The sequence below is a fragment of the Halyomorpha halys genome, unplaced genomic scaffold (genome assembly GCF_000696795.3).
Source record: "Halyomorpha halys isolate HHAL.00 unplaced genomic scaffold, Hhal_1.1 Scaffold1075.1, whole genome shotgun sequence".
Classification (NCBI taxonomy): domain Eukaryota; kingdom Metazoa; phylum Arthropoda; class Insecta; order Hemiptera; family Pentatomidae; genus Halyomorpha; species Halyomorpha halys.
Genome location: NW_027115455.1, coordinates 175,554 through 193,663, shown reverse-complemented (window position 1 = coordinate 193,663; position 18,110 = coordinate 175,554). Strand labels below are relative to the sequence as shown.

General features: G+C 31.2%; 1 protein-coding gene across 7 annotated transcripts in view; it reads left to right on the top strand.

Annotated features, from left to right (window-relative positions):
• The first annotated feature begins 4,505 nt into the window (after window positions 1-4,505).
• Window positions 4,506-18,110, top strand: part of PSR (Bifunctional arginine demethylase and lysyl-hydroxylase PSR) — a 100,094-nt gene continuing 86,489 nt past the window's right edge. For 6 of the 7 annotated variants that reach the window (XR_010844845.1, XM_014432551.2, XM_014432553.2 and 3 more), the window contains exons 1-2: window positions 4,506-4,790; window positions 13,695-13,900. Coding sequence is in view for 6 of the 7 variants with exons in the window: in XM_014432551.2 (XP_014288037.1) it covers window positions 4,715-4,790; window positions 13,695-13,900 (282 nt within the window). In the remaining variant the exon portion in view is untranslated. The remainder of the gene's footprint in view (window positions 4,791-13,694; window positions 13,901-18,110) is intronic. The other variant, XM_014432554.2, reaches the window with a different exon arrangement.

Sequence of the window (18,110 nt, the reverse complement as noted above, 5' to 3'; positions counted from 1 at the left end):
CACCTCTCTAGCGCTTGTATCCATGAGATGTTGATCACATTCCGCAAACGAGCGCTCTCTTGTTAATCCCAACTTCTTCCCCAGCTCTTTTGCCAATTGAATCTTTAGTACCATAGATAGGAATTGCATCCCATCCTGTATCTGGATTGTTTCCATCATCTCGCTGAGTTTATCTGCGATTTTGTTGTAGCGTGCCAGGAGCTCCGCGGCATACTGCCCACTAGACTGTTTCGGTCTCTTTGTCTCTCTAATCATCATGAATATGTCCTCCTCTTGGGTCCACCATCCTCCTCCAAACGCCTTCTCTAATCTCTCCTTGATAACTCTCCAAGCGGTCTCTTCGTCCGACTAAATCTGATTGAGGATGCTCCTCTTCACTCTGCAGACTATCGCTGATTTTAATGCCTCCGTATTTTCGCTATTGAATAGATTTTAGTTAGACTTCGCTTCTATTCGGTTTATTCAGTATATTTAATGGGGTGATTAAATGAAGTGGCTCAGTTCTCACATTTCTCCGTTAAACCGTTTTCTGACTACCAAAACAGTTCACACTCACCACTACGCGCTGAGGCCAGTGCTGTCACAGTAAGGTAAGTAAGGGGAGGGCCCCGTGGCCTACGCTAGTAGTTCTTAACGGTTCTTAAGTGTACTCCGGAAAAAGAACATTAATCGGCCTTACCAGAGAACCAGAATACGGAGGAGACAGCCACAGAAGAAAGTTCAAATGACGAAAAACCGACGGAAATTAAGAAACTTTAGAACATTATTAACAACAAGAGGTACCAGATTATTTGGAAGACAAAAATCACGGGGTTCTGAAGATGGACCAAAGCAAGTACGGCAGTAGTATCATTTCAACTATCTGGTCACAACCGGGTGTAAAGGGGACCAAATCTGCAGCGCAATAAAAGGTGCATCCAACGCCGGTAAGATTCATCATTTACATGATGGAAATGGAACGGTGTGGGAAAAGATCCAACGGCTATGGAGAACGGAAAAATTGCCGTAGATCGATCGTTTATTCGGCATATTTCGACATTAAATAAAGTAAAGAAAACAAGCTTAAGTTAAATGCAGAGCCTAGCCTCGAACCTACCTTAACCACTGGTCACGTGACCTATTACGGGAGATTTGAATTTAAATTTTTATTTCGACCTAACCTTAAACACTCATCAGTGATCAGTAACGTGACCACTGTAACACGCCCTTATCCGTCACGTGACCACTAATTAACGCCGCCTATGTTAAATCAACCAATCACAGCAATTTTATTCACTATTTTGAATTTCGTTTGTTTCGATGGGCTCACGCTTAAGGTTTGAAAGGGACTGAGTGTGCCCAACCGCCATTTCGTTTTCCTGCAACTAGCCGAAACAATATATACTTGGTGGTCTCCAAACTCATCCTCACAAGACGTATTAATTTCCACGGAATTTTTAGTTACTCTATGGCTTCATATCATTTCCTCTTATCCACGCTAGCATACGCAGCCTTTGAGTCTATAAAAAAGTAGTGTGTAACCCCCTAAAACTCAAAGATAATCCTGGCGGAGATAGCTGATCCGTAGTTGACATTCCTTTTCTAATTCCAGTCTGATAGTTTCCCCATTCTCTTTCTGCAAAGGGGGATAGTTAAAAAAACACGTTAGAGAGTATTTTATATGCAGAGGAAAGAAGGCCTATACCTCTGTAATTTTCACATCTTATCTGTTCGTCCTTTTTTGCAGACGCCAATTATTCAAATAATAATCGCGTAATAATATCACTCATAGATAGTGGTGACCACTGATAAACTTTCACTTTAGACGGCATCTCCGCCCAAGTTACCCTGATGAAGGGCTCAATCAATCTACGGCCAACTATTAACACCTCGTAATAAACTTTCTTCATCTCTTCTCTTCGTCTCATGTGGTCCTCGTCAGTGTTTTCTCCTCGCTTTCATAAACCATTTTTTACATCACATTAACTATTTGCCCGAATCTATTTATTGCTCTCCGTCCACCCTGTCGATCTCATCAAGGAATCCCAAAACCTTCAGGAAGATATTAATGAAATTTTTCACCGGACTGAGAAAAACAAAATGGAGAAAACTGAAAGTTATTTTCATCGAATCCAAATTTCCTTTCTCATGTCTCCTTATTACCCTTTCCTTTTGCTCAACAACAATATAAATCCATTCGATAATCCTGTTAATAGTCATCTTCAATCCTCACCTGTCTTGGAATAATCATGTATCCGAAAATCTATTTTTATCCTCAAGCAGTTCTGTAGAATTCATCAATCCTTGCATTTAAAAATCCTAAAGTTATTTTTCACCCTTCTCCTATTTTCCTATTTTTTATTACGTTTGCCTGGAATTTGGAGGACTCACAGATGAACTTGGAGGTAAATTAAAACGTCTCATAATTTATTTAATATATTTATCATTGGGGTTCTCAGATGCATACTGTAGGATTTCTTTAAAATAGAAACCACTGAATTGAATCAATTAAATAAACTTTAATACACTAATTTAATAAACTTTGATACACACACATAAGATAAGGATAAGGTATTTTGTCCCTAATGTTTCGGTCAAAGAACAGTTAGCCTGGTGGAACTCCAGTAACTGAATATGGTATGACACGATACTGAAAGAAGTAACGTTGCAGTTCCTTCTTTCAGTCCTCTTTGGTCAGTTTTTCTATTTTCAACATTTTTAGATGTTTTCTATTTTGTCTCTCCACAGCAACATTGGCTTGCGGCCAATAGGGAGGCGAATGATATAATTTGATATTTTTCGTATGACAAAATTCCAAAAATTCTTCTGAAGTGAACTGTTTCCCATTGTCTGTAGTAATTGACTCCGGCAAACCAAACCTGTTAAACAGTTTTTCTAATAGCTCAATAGTTTTATTAGCCGCAATCGATTTCATAGTTACCACTTCCATATAACGGCTATAATAGTCTATCACTAATTAATAATCACCTGGAGGAAGAGGACTCATGAAATCAATTGCAATGTCAACCCATGGAACATCAGGCAATTTTTGTCGCGACATAGGTTCTGGAGAATATGTGACTCCTACTAATTGACATAAATAAAATGATCTTACCAATTTTTCAGCAGCTGCATCAATGCCTGGCCACCAGATCTTCGAACGCAACTTCTGCTTCATAGAAACAATTCCAAGATGTCCTTCATGTGGTAAGCTCAGAGTTTTAGATCTCAGGGATTCTGGAATAATTATTCTTGTGTTTCTCAGAAAAACATTCCCAACCAATGAGATCTCACCCTCAATACTTTTAAATTTGATTAATTTGATTGGCCACTTACCGGAAGCTAGACTGCGTTTAACTTCTTTTAACTCTTCATCCTTCCTTGTTTCCTGACCAACCTCCTCCAAAGTCAAAGCTGATGGGAGACACCTGATGCGGACCTCACTTTTGTTGGTGAGCGCCACACAAGGCGCTCGGAAATCCAGGACGTCCTTTACTTTACTTTCGCATAATTTCAGCCCATTTGTTATGGTGTCCCAGAAAATCCAATTCTTTAACTCTAAATACACACTTCTTCTCATTCGGTGTGAACCCCACATCATTCAGCTTATCGAGAACAAGTTTTAATCTCGCATCGTGCTCCTGTTTAGTTGAAGAGTACACTGGAATGTCATCAACGAATGCAAAACATCCGGCGCAGCCAAATAACACGGTAGCAACAGTTATTTGAAATATTTGAGGTGAAGACGTCAATCCTTGTGGCAATCTCTTGAACTGGTACATACCTGTCGACGTCTGAAAAGTCGTAAAGACGGCATACAACCTCTAACTGAAGATGGAAGAATATTAAACAATTAAACCTTTTGTGTAACCTCCTCCCAGTGTTACCAGATATTTCTTATAAAAAATAATATTATCCCTCTTTCTGATGAAAATGCTTCGTTGGTTCTTTCCTATTTCAATCCCTAAGAAATAATAAACGTTCCAATGGCACTGAACTCTGTACGTTGTGTTCCTCCTTTCACTCCTTGAACACCAGAACCCAAGCAATCAATATTTATATTCCTTCATATAGAACACTTCCTATAGTAAATCTTTTCTTGTCCGTTCCTCTTCCTATTGGAATACCATACTTCTTTCTATCTATAATACCTCTTCTCCAACTCCCTTCAGACATCGGCTATTTCTTCACTTCCTTAAATCACTATCTGCCGATCAAATGTAAATTCTATTTATAGACTATTTGATTTTTTTTAACCCAATAACTAGACATTAACAGCCATTTTATGTCCATTGTTGTTGTTCTTACGAGACTTGGTCCCAGAATAAGGATATTTTTACATTTCAATATTTACTATATTAGAACTTTAATAAGGTGGTATAACCACAAACACAACCATGAATCAATAAATTAATACAAATAATTCTATCCCATTACCTTTTCGTAAATTCAACTTTTAGCCATAATTATTTTTAACCTCTATGATTTTGAGTCTCAATGCTCTTGAAACCTTGAATAACCTTGCCTTCACGTTTTGTTGTGAATTCAAGTTCCTGTAGTGATTCAATGTCTAAGAGGATTTTTCTCTACTCATATATTTTTTGTAATTATTAATTAGCTTACTGTTTCTCATAAATTTGAGCAGTGAATATACCAATAAAACAATAAATATAGTGCTGTTTCTTCTATTTGTGATTGAAAATAATTAATATATTGTTCTAATCATTGGATAAGGATGAGTGATGTTGATAGTAAGTTCGTTTCTAGAGCCAAGAAAAGAATTAAAGAAGCCAAAAAACGATCAAGACCAGGTAATTCCTTTAAATTTTAGCTTCTCACAATTTTTCACTACCAAAAAAATTATTTTTACTATAAAGATTGTGCATGACATTTTTATTTAAATTTTATTGTAGTAGTTTACAAAACTTGTAATTTTTTTTTTATTATTTGTATATAAGCAATGTTCTACTATGTAATTGTGTAACAATATTTGTTAGTCTATTATGTATTGACTAGAAGCTTGTTACTAGTAGAATTTAGTTTTATTTTCTTTATTTTTATGGAATTTCCCATAATTTATGTTGCTTTGACATATGGCTTAATATAGCTTCTTCATGGCTGAACCCAGAATGTTGTCATTTCTTTGTTTAACCATTCAATTAACATAAATTTTGGATCACAGCTGTCAACTACCCCTTGCTCAAAGAGCAAAACAAATCACTGACAGATCTTTTAGTTTAGGTCAGACCAAAATACAAGTTATTTTGTGGTGTCAGATTGTAATACAACAATATATTAAATGTTACCACCTCTTTAATATTTATTAATTTTCTGTCCATTCTTCTCATTTTTATGAAATTGTTACTTTATTATATTAGTATTTTACTTTATTGGATCAGTAATTATTAGTATTTGTGATACTAAACCAAACCTGTTTAACAGGACTTTTGATGTTTTAATTGAAAGTTCTCAATAATTTATTCGTCTACTCAGTTTCCGAATCATCTTAATTATTCTAATCTCAGAGTGAAAGATAGTCAACATGAAAAATTAGTTTTAACCTGAAAGCCTATCTTTCAACCCCAATGGACTTAAAGTATCTTGTCAATGGATCACTGAAAAATGACCTTTAAGAATTGTATTACAAGAATCAAAGTAAGAGAAGAAAATAAGATTATGCTAGTATTCGATTATTTTCATACTAGTATTAATTTACATTTAATTACTTTTATTTAGACTGACATGAAATCAAATTTTTCCACATATAAAAAAGCTATGTATAAATGGAGAAGGTATGCTTAAAGTAGTTAGAGGCCCGGGTGCACTGCCCAAAACGGAATATGAATTCTTGTTCTAAATTTGGACCATTTTCCAAGGATACGTTAGTCTAACAAATCCTGTGATTCCCAGAGCTTAGTAAATTACATAACACAAATAAAAAAGTGATATTGTTTCTTATAGACGACATCTTTTTTCCTAGACTTTGTTCATCCAGGGACCCGTACCTTTACTATTTGATTAGTTTACCCATAGATATAAGGGGCTTAATGCTGAATTAAGTAATTAAATTGCTGATTTAATATATTATAATGTTGAAAAATCTTCCTTAAAAACACCCAGAACTATAATAAATGTAAGTTCTCTCTTAGTCAAATAAGGATACTTTGATACATTGTTGAAAAAACATATATCCAGATCAACTAAAAACTCTTGAATTTTCTGTTTTAACTAATCAGGTTAGTTTCTGGGTATGTCCTCATTGCATGATGTCAAATGGATCCCAAACTTAAAAAGTTCACTCACTGATTAATACTAAAAGTTTCCCTTTAAATGCTAAGACCATGACTGATTTTGACACCATAAAAAAGGAAATAGCAAAATTGTATTTATTTACAATAAAAAAAAATTCCTTTGATTTTGGAGACTAATGCTTCAAATCATTCCATTTTTGTGACCCTGTCCCTGGCAAAAAGATCTGTAGCTTTTTTCTTTTTAAAAACTACATCAAAAAGTGAAAAGCATTAACCCAAAATCAAAATGGAACCCTCACTATTGTCAAAAAATTAATAGAAAATGGAGGTTTTAGAAAGTTTAATTTTATTAGCAGTAAAAAATTAGTCTCCTACATGTGCAATCACTGCCATATTTGAGAAATAAAGAATAAAATAGTAAGATGGAGACTCCGTTATAAATATTCTAGGATTTCAGCATTATTAACTGAAGAAAATAATCAACTAAACAAACTGCATTGCAGTAATCGGTTACTAAAGAGTTGTATGCATGTACCACCTTGTTAAAAATAAATACCCCTCTTACTCAGTGGAATTAGTGAACCAATCAATGGCTGCTTTTCACATTTTTGCCGAAATCAAACCTTGCTTCTCAAGAAAATATCTTTCAGTCTTAATCGAGAATATTACTCTTATTTAAAGGAGCCTTTTCTTTTATCCACAAAAAACAACTACCTATTGGTTATAGTCTATGAATATTCGAGATATCCTTTTGTGATTCCATGTTTCAATTTGACTTCAACAACTGTTATTGATGGATGTCACCATTCATTCTCACTGATCAAGTATCTATAGTTTTGTGTCTACTGATCTTAAAAATTACTTGAACCTCCCAAGGTATTGCTTTGAGCCGATTTTGTCCTGTAGTAATTCTCAACGAAACTCACAAGTGGAGAAATACAATGGGATTGTTTGGGGGACTGTTTCATTAGTTCCAAAATTAAAAAACCTCAAGTAAAATAGAGGTATTGTTTGGCCCGAAGCTTTATACTCAATCCAATTCTTCTGTTCGTGGCCACAAAGACGACCCCTCTTGAAAACCCCCTATATTTCATCGCCCCCAGAGAAGCTACTTCAGTATATCCAGACCAAAATTGCTCATTTATTGAGGGCCAATTTTTATGCTGCAATCTCATACTCTAGGAGAAAGGAAGTCATCAGGTTCTTCTTTCAGCTTGCAACTCCACTAGAAATAATTTAACAAACTTATGATAGGTCATGTCCTCCTCCAATATGTGATAAGGATCGCTTTCAAGAACTCAAATTGTTACTAGACTCAGGACCCATCGTGAAGATTTTGGATTAGGGAGAGGAACAAAATAATGAAGAATCTACTGTGATACTCCTGTGTTCAAAGAGTGACAGAACAATATCTGACCAATACCAAAACTATGTGTAAATAAAAAAGAAAAAAAAAGTTCTTTGTACAATGGCCTACCGTTATGATTATTAAATGTATATATTTAAGTGTATCCCCACTTGGCATAGCCGATTGGCAGTTGTGAACTACTGCCCAAACCATTAAAACTTTCTGGTTTCAATATTATGAAGAATTTTCTTTTCTTTGAACAATCTATCTAATCTACACCGATCACATATTGTATACCGCATCCCTTGCTCCACCCTTAATTGTAATTATGCTTACATAGGCGAAACCAAAAATCTCCTAAAAGACCGTATCAAACAACACAAATATTCTATTTCCTCACATAATCATTCTGCCTCTAAACTTTCGGAACATTCTCTTTCATTAAATCATTCCTTCGATTTCGAAAAAACGTCTGTACTCGCTACTGTTCATAACCATGACAAAAGGCTCATCTCTGAAAGCCTCTATATCCAATTAGAACATTCTTCCGTCAATTTAAAAACCGACAAGAACTACTTATCATTAACATATTCACAAATAGTTAATTTATTAAAAAAGTAATTTTCACATTTTTATTTTTTCTTAATTTTTTTTTTTTATTATATTATTTTTTCCGCCCACCTTTTAACGTATTATTTCACTTTTAAACTTTCTCCTACACATTTGTCGTCCCCCTCTTATATTATATTTCCTCTTTTTAACTGTTGTTAAATACCCATGACACTGTCATTTTCCAGTACTTCGTTATTCGGTAATTCGTTGGTTCGTGTATATTTTTAACTCTTCCAATAACCATTTGTCATCACCCTCTCACACGCTTTCTTCCTCTAAATTTTTCTACTTATTATTTTTTATGTTCACCCTCTCATAACGTTTCCTCTTTAAAAAAAAACACTTAGTCATTCTTGTAGCGGCTTTTTTAATTCAGAGTTTGGCCGTCATTAGCGCAGTATCCATTAGGCGTTTTATTTTCCAGCGAACAGGTTCGTTTTTATTCTTTTTTTTTTCTTTCCCCTTTCTTTATTTTACTCTTACCCCTTATTTTCTCCATTTTTATCCATTTTCCTTACCCGCGTTATAAGTTTTGTTCAATATATTATTATTGGTGTTTTCAGAATTTTTTTTTTTTTCTATTCATTTCTTGGTATATTTTACTTATATTTAGCCTCTTTATTGTTACATATATTTTCTTCCTCTCAATTTTCATTTTCTTTTCATATTTCAATTTTTAAATTAATAATAACTAAGTATGTTCATACTTCTTTGCATTATATAACTTCAATTTTATTTCATTTCCTTAATTGTGTTATTTTACCCACTTTTTCAATTACCTATGTATACATTTTATTTCCCGCTTCTCTCATAACTTCGTTTTATTAATTCTATTTTGTAAAATTATTCATTTTATGTGTAAGATTATTCTGTTTATACTTTCTTTTTTCTTTTTTTATTTTTCTGTACTTACTGTGTTGTTATCTTGTTCTGTTTTTAGCCCTGAAGAAGGCTAGAAACTATAGCCGAAACGTTGGCACAATAAAATAGGTTAATCCAACTTATTTGTGTTTATCATTGACCGCACCCTCAACCATCTTCTCCTCGTTCATCATCCACGGTCAACTATCTCTCATAATTATAATTAATCTATCTAATCATTTTATTTGAGATAACTTGAATCTTGAGATACAGCAGTCTTGTGTTATCTAGTCCTTTTTGAAAGACAATTACATTTGGACTTTTTGTTGTTTTAAGGTCCATATTTTGTATAGGATTCTCTAGCCTCATTGTATCCCTGAGCTTATTAAAGAGTTACTTATATAGTAGCTAGAATCATTGATTGTAATATTTCTATGGGAATGAAATTCATAACTAATCATAAATTTAAAGGTATTTAAATCTTGGAATTAACATACTGTAATTTATTTAATTTCTCTATTGTGAAGTTTAGAGTTAGTTTTCTTCGGTATAGGTAATATTATGCCAAATAATTGACACCTCAAAGATATAATTGTTGTTATTATTATATTATTAGTGTTATTAATCTCGTGGTAACCTTGTAAGTAAACACAGTAGTTATCCTTATTAGATGTTATATTGCCTTATAACCTTATGTGAAAATGTTTTTCCATTATATTCTATAAGAAGGCTGTATCTTATTGGAATAAGAATATATTTTTAAGTGTGATTAAGTCGGTCGGTTTCAAAAGTTCAATTAATTTTCCGACTTTTGAATTGAAAAAGTCGCCAAAGCTATCAACTTGAACAGTCAACCTGATGAAGCTCTTCGAAGTGGGGCAAAAAATCATAAAATAAGTAGTTGTTAACTATTTTTGTTTCTTTTTTTACCGTAACCCTGACCATCTACATTATTTGAAATTATACGGTCAATTATTTGTATATTGTAATAATTTTATAATTATTAAAAATAAAATAAATAGAATCTGAATAGTTTTTTAACTTTATTTCAAATATAAGAGATAACTTGGGTTCAAATTAAGAACATTAATATCAAATAGTTAATATAATTTTATTATATAAAAAGAAAGACTCTTAATCTCAGGGCGTATGGTTGCTAGACAATCAGAACAGGCATTTACAATAATCTCAATTAATTAAATTAAAATCTAGTTTACATTTGTATCTAACTTTATGTATACAAAAACTAACCAAGCTCTACGATCTTCTTGATTCCTGGTGTTTTCTTTGTTCTTCTATTGTTCTGGTGTCCAAAATGGCTTCTTCTTCTTGCTGGACAGAAATTGATGAAGCTTCATCCTCTCTCTCTGGAGCCCCAGACAAAAAGTGAGCACTTCTCAAAATGGAAACCTGCCTTGAGGTTACATGTAAACATCATTGTCCCCCAACAGTTAGGGATTTTTCCAAATGATTTATTTTCTAAATATTATTCATTTGCACTATTTCTTGATTTCTATTTTTCCTTTAATTTACTGTATTTTCAATTATGATGGGAAGAGTTAAAATAGTTTTTATGATATTTGAATCTGCTCAACATACCGCCATCTTGGTTTTTTGTATCACGAAGTTATTATAAACAATGAAACTTGGTTAGCTTGTTTTTTGGATAAACAAAACAAATGAATATTAAAATGACACATAAAATAAAACATATTAAAAAACCTTTATACATCAAAATATATTATTTACTCAAAAAGAGCATATTACAATATATAATTCAATTATTTTATTATTTGAGGTTACATTATTTAATAGTTCTTTGCATATATTTTAATTTATTGTGGCATCAGCATATTCGACATTTATTCCCACAATAGAATAGACAGTTTTAAAGCTTTTCAAGGTTTTATAGTGGCTAGTGTGGTACTATGTTTTCACTCCTATTAATTCTTTGAGTTTATTTTAAAAGTTTCCTTCTCATATTAGTTGCTAATATTTACAAAAGTAGAGCAAGTTTTTTTAAATTGAAGTTTTAGTGTTTTCTTAGCTGCTTTATGAAACTTTTCATTACTTTCTTTATGCAGCATGAATCATCCAGGAAATATGTAATACAATAATATTAAGGCTCAATTGTTTACCTATGTTAACTCTATTGAGCCCTGTCAAAATTCATCTATTGATCTTCCAATATTTTTATTTTTTTCATATTAAACAGATTCTTTTCTTTTAAATCTGTGTTGTCTAACCTTCTTGATTTATTACAAGGGCTGACTTAATGCTCAGTGAACTTTCACACACCTAATTTTATTTAATGCCCATTATACAAAAATAGTCTGTTAATTTAAAGCCCTTTCAATTTTTGCAAGGAATGCAAGAGAGTTTTCAAAGATTTTCCTTGTTCATATGCATGTTAGTTTTGTTTGAAAAGGATGGAGTGGTAGCAGCACATCTAACAAGCAATGTACTATTACCGCTAAATCTCTTTCAAACCAAACCAACAGTCTCCCTGCAGAGTGGTAAATTCCCCCAACATGTCTCTGAAAAGGTCTCAATTTACCCTTCTGGTATTTCTTTTTTATAAGAATGCTTTTAGCATCTGCTTTGATGGGATTATCCTTTATTCAGACTGTTTATATGAATTTTATTTATTAATAAGAATTTAATGTTTGCGTTTAATTAATAAAGTAGTTGGAACAAATAAATAAGTTTTATTCATTTCATATAACCTAAATAATTCATAACAATGAAAATCTTTAGGTGCGAGTATCTCCTTTAGGAGATGCTTTGTTTACAAAGCATTTGCGAACATATCTTCTAAGGAAATTTTTTTCTTGTTTTGAGGTCCTTAATTCATGTTTTCAATTTGGCCACTTAACCCTGAAACCCTGTGTTCAAACTTCTTAGTCTGTTTTAAAATTGTTTAATATTTTTTGTGACATAGTCTGAAGTATTTTGCCGTTTCTACTGTACTTCTCTCTATCCAAACTTTAGAGGTTGTTAAAATCAAACTTTATACTGTGCAGTGCTGGGGCTGTTTATTTTACATTTTTACTATTTCTGCATACATTTATAAAATATAAAAAGAAAACATTTACAAACGTTGAAATGTCATGATGTTGAATTTTTTATAAAAAGCTATTTTGAATACAAAATTTATAAGGAAAATGATTTACATGGATAATTTTTGAAATTGGTTAATTTAAATAAGGAGAATGCACATAATCCTGTCTTTGATCTCTCTTAAATATTTAATTAATCTCCAAACAATAAGAATTTTGAATTAAAAGTACTAGGGTGACTTCCACCTAAAGAAGCTTTTCTAGTTTCACATTTAGGCTGTAAGTTAATTTACACTGGCTGAGTCCATCATTATAAAGAAAGGTTGGCTTAATCATAATTGAACAGTATTTTATCAACTGTTCCTTAGAGTCTGTTCTATTACTGTCATCATTGCGTTAAGTGTGATTACATCACTATCATTATGATTCCTCCTGCTTTCTTCTTACTTTCTGTAATTGCTGGTATAACTGTATCTATTCTGCTTTTAGTTTCTTGTTTTCATAATTCTCTGTTTCCATTCAGTTTAGTGAAGTTAATAATAGTTTTTGTGTGATGTGCCTGTGTATTGCGTTTCCAAGTCAGCCAAACCCCTTTCCATTTCAAATGTAATCTTTTTAAATTCAATTGTAACTTTTTCCATTCTAAATGTAGCTTTTTTCCATTTTAATTATAAGCCAATGGGACATGAATAAATTCATAAAAGTTATATTTTATCTCTTTTATTATTTAAAAATAATTATGTTAATTTCAATAATGCCTTCAAGTAATTTCACCATATTCATCTTTTTTTTTTTGTTAATTGATAATCTATATTAACTATTAATTATACATATTTCAACTAGCTATAAAATCAATAAAAACATTTTTTATATGTATGATTATATTTTGGGGGGTTGGGGGTTGGATTTTATATCTTCAAATAACGTTCTTTGGTTTTTTGGAAATTCTAAGTTTCTTTATTAATTTTCTAACTAGTTGAAAATCATTATTAAAAGTCAATGTAATTATCTAATAAACAACCAAAATGTCTGATGAATATGCCAAAATTATTTGAAAAGTCATTATTGAAATTAACTTAATTAGTTTTGAATAATTAAAGAAATAAAATATATTTTTTATGAATTAACTTAAGTCATGTTTTTTAACTATTGAAATGGAAAAATTTACAATTTAAATGGAAAAGGTTTCGATTATAATGGAAATAGTTTTAATTGACTTGGAAAAAGTTACAATTCAAATTAAAAAGTTACATTTGACTTGGAATAGATTTCAATTGACTTATAAAGGTGTTATTTTAGATGTATAGCAGTACATTATTGGAAAGTTTATACCCTGAATATGGAGTAGCCTGAGGGGAGCAACTTCGTTTTGTACGGGCTGGTCCCATCCTGTCTTAGACGATTTTGTGTTGTTTCCATTGGATTTTTGCATGAAGATTGCTTACCACATATTCCACTTATCTCTCCCCCCCCCCTTTTTGTCATCTTCTTAAATAAAATAGAAGGTTGCTTTGAAGAAGGATGGATCTCAACGTGTCAATCTGTAAATTATAGTTAATTATCTTAATTTTTTTTTTTTTTCAGAATTGAGTGATTACTGGTCTTGGAATATGTTAAATTATGCTGTACATTTTGAAAGGTACAAAGTGGTAAATGATACTATAGAACGTATAGATATAAACAAAGTATCTTTAGAAGAATTTGTTAAAAAGTACGAAAAACCATATAAACCTGTTGTAATAACAGGAATTCAAAGTAATTGGGGTGCACTACAGAAATGGACTTTACATGTAAGGATGTAGTATTCATATGTATATATGAGTATATGTTTCTAATTCTTAACTTTATGGCTATATATATATATTTTTTTTTTATTGTAATAATAATAAAAATCAATTAAATGAAAATCATCAAATGTAGTGGGGAAAAAAAAAAGAATCAATATTTCCTTTAGATTCACAAATTCCTTCATTTATAGAGGTCAGAAATTCTGAATTCCGATACTTCTATTCATATGCTAAATTTCAACACTAGAATTTGAATTAAAAATTAAATATCAAATCATAATTCAAGTTTGTCAGTGTGTTGACTGTTTTATTGTTCCTTTGGTTACATTAAACAGGTCTGAAACAAAAAAACTGCATGGAATATTTTTTTTTAATTGTGTGTTTTCAAGTGCATTGAATTTATTGATTGAATGACTATTTCTTCCCCCCCCCCTCTCCCCATCATGTGCAATTTTTTTTCAAAATGGTCTTAAAATCACCGTTTTTCTATATAATAATCTAATCTTACTAGCTTAAAATAAAATTTAAAAAAAACATTAATTTCTTTTAGTTTTTCTTATATATTTTAACCTACTAAAATAAAAAAATAAAAAACTTTAAAAAGGATGATGGACTATTGTGGAAGGCTCTTAAGAGTTAAAAAAAAAAAAAACTCAAGAGATAAATGCCCAGTGAATTACACATATGTAAACCCTCTCATGATATTCCTATTACCTAAGTTTCACATCTCTAGAGCCCTCCTGTATCCCACATAATTAACATTATATCTTGAATAACATAATATAATATATATATATATATATATATATTGAATCATTATAATTTTCTAACCATTTTTCTTGGAAAAATCACCATTTTATTAACACTAAATATCAAAAATGCATTGAATTTTTTTCACTATTTCTTATACTCTTTAACATACTAAAATCTGAAAAGATACTAAAAAAAAATCAATTGTGGCAAGTTGTTTGTAAAACTAAAGTTAAAGTTTTATGTTTTATTTAGACTAAAGGTCACTAAAGTGCGTTCCTAAACAGAGTTAATAAAAGTGTAAATAGAAATAAATGTTTGCTAACTAACTCATACGTACACCCTCATATGATCATTTCTATAATACAAGTTTCATATCTCTATAGCTCTTCCGTGTTGCATAATCAGCCCTTTTTTTATGAGTAATGTTCATCAGAAAAAATGTCTTGAGGTTACCTTAAGGTTAGCTGAACTATAGATAAGAATTTCAGGGTCAAAGTTCAACCCTTAGAAATGGCATTAAAGTGCTATTTTCTGGGAAAACACAGGAAAGATTGTATGAAAATTTTTAGAAAAACTAAAGCTCTGCTGGGTGTTGAGTAGGAAAAACCGAAGTCAGAGAACATCTTTACCTCAGCCATAATTACATCTTCAATTTGTTTTAGATTTTCTAAACTGGAGTTTTATGTTAAAAATTTTAAAACTTACCTACAACTATTGAGCCTTTCATAATAAATAAAACAGAAAACAAGTTTTACAAAAAATTAATCTAATGAAAAAAAAAACTGCAGGGCATATTTTTGCTAAATTAAATGCCTTTAAGTGCGCTGAATGCACAAATTACTTCTATTTTCTCCCATCACCTACAGTATTTTTTCCTGTTGCATTTCCAAGTCAATTGAAACCTTCTAAGTCAAATATAACGTTTTCCATTTCAAATGTAACTTTTTCCATTTTATTGGTAACCCAACCAGACTTGAATTATTTAATAAAAATTATCTTTTATTATTCAAAAATAATTGATGGGTTTGGTTGTAAAACATGGTAATTGCAAAAATGAAAACTGTTACAATGTTAAATTGTTTGTTAATTACAATATTTTACCTTCAACCAGTATTTACTTACCACTTAATTTAATATCAACATTATTGTCCTAGGCAAACTAATTTTGTTAAGATTCATTTAACAATTTATGAATCAGTCTTCAAAAAAACTAATGTTGCCAAAAACTGCAATTCAGTTTGCATCAACATAACTTTTCAAATAATTTTGGCATGTTTATCAGACATTATATCGTTTATTAGATAATTATACTGAATGCTGAATTCAACTAGATATAAAACTAATGAAAATTTAAAAAAAAAATTAAATTTGTTTATTTATTTCTAAATGCATATTTTTATAATTTTATGGAGGAGGGGTAGATGGATTTTATCAAATTAACGATTGTTCGTTGAGTTTTTGAAGTTGCGGATACGTTTCTTTTAGCGTTATCTTGGTTGTAGGGATCGTTTTTGGGTTTTCGTGGGTTCTGATTTTATTTTGTGAATCGGATTTTAGATCTTGCATGCACATTTCGATTTATTATTATTATTATTTTTTTATGTGGGTTTTTTTCATGGTTTCAAGGGTCCTAATTATATTTTTTTGAATCGGATTTTTGACCGTACGTGCGCATTTCGATTTATTGTTATTTTTGAAGTTCTTAGAAATATTAAGATTCAGGTTTAGTTCCTTGTTTCATTTTTTGAATCAGATTTTGATCGAGAATGCGCATTTGCAATCATAATGAGATTTTCAAAGTAACTATTTCCACACTTCCTATCTAATTTTTGATCGACGAGCGTATTTCGATTTATTTTCAATGTTTCAGTTTTATTTGAAATATAGATAGTTTATTAGGTTTTCATAAGTTCTGAAGTTGTTTTTTTAAATTACATTTTTGGATGTTTAAATAAATTTTACAGCTTTAGTTATGTGTAAAATGAAAGAATAGAAGAGGATTCTAGTATGCATCGATTTTTAGATTGGTTTATTATTGAATGTAAAAGTCAGGTATTGTCATATTTTTATATATTTTATTTTATACCAGATCGGCCTGGGGCCTGTTTCATAATGAAAGCTAATACTATTAGTTGATAGTACAAGTGTAGAAACTAGTGTGATAATAATACTAATACTTATTTTTTTTTTCATGATAGGGATGACTATTAGTGATATTACAGGAATAAAAAATACTAAAGTGCAAGTTACTATTGTACAAGTATTTTTGTAAACTATTGAATTAAGATAAATCTACAAGACTAATACTATTAGTTTGTACTTTATTATGAAACAGGGCCTAGGTGGGCATTTACATGATTGATATAACCGTTATATTATATATATATATTTTTTTTAACAGTTGGTTATGGGGGGTATAGTCTCGTAAAAAAGACACCCCTAACTATAAACAATGTTATTATTAAAAGAAGAAAAAAAAAATAAATAGATAAGAATAATGCTTCTTAATAAAAGAGGAAAGTAAAATTAATAACAAAAAATAATGGTACACTTAAATAAAACAAACAATTGCCCTCTAATAGTAAAAAGAAACAAGTTAATTTGAAAAAGGGACGAGAGAAGAAAATAGAAAAATAAATAAAAATAATAATAATGAATAAATAAAATGAGTAATAATAAAACGTAAAATAAAGGTAGTGTGACTATGAATTAATTTTTTATTTATTAAAATTTATAAAAGAATGTCCTGCAGCAGTCTGGGCTTCAGTCTTCGGGTTGAGGTTGGGTTTCCCAGGTTGTAGGTCACTGGTTCTTTAACTGTCGGCAACTGGGAGTGGAACTTCATGAACCGTTTTTTGATGTAATCCTCTATTGACTCCATATGTAATTCGCGATGCAATTGGCTATTTCTTATGAACCAAGGAGCATTAACTGCAATTCTTAGGACTTTATTTTGAACAGATTGTAGTTTTTTTCCTTTTCGTGAAGGATGCAGCTCCCCAGACTTCATAGTTGTACATCAGCAGTGGCCTGAGAATTGTTTTAAATATAAGAACAGTTGTTTCTGGTTTTAGTTTCGAATTTCTGTTTAGGGTAGGATATAGCATTGCTAACCTTGCATAAGTTTGAGTTCTTTTGATGTTGATATGGTGATTCCAGATAAGGTGGCGATCTAGGTGAATTCCCAGGTATCTTACTGTTTCACTGGCAGGATACCATTTCACATTTTTACCTTTGAGGATTAGATCTGGTGGGTGTCGGAGAGTAAAAACTTTTGATTACATTTTTCAATGTTCAAGCTAATCATCCATTTAGTGAAATATTGTTCTAGATCATTAAGGTGACTTTGCAAGTGTTTCTAGCTATTATTATGTCATGTTGAGAGAACACAGCTGTATCGTCAGCGAACATAGTTATGGAGGTGTGTGTGGACTGGACGATGTCGTGAAGGTGGAAGTTG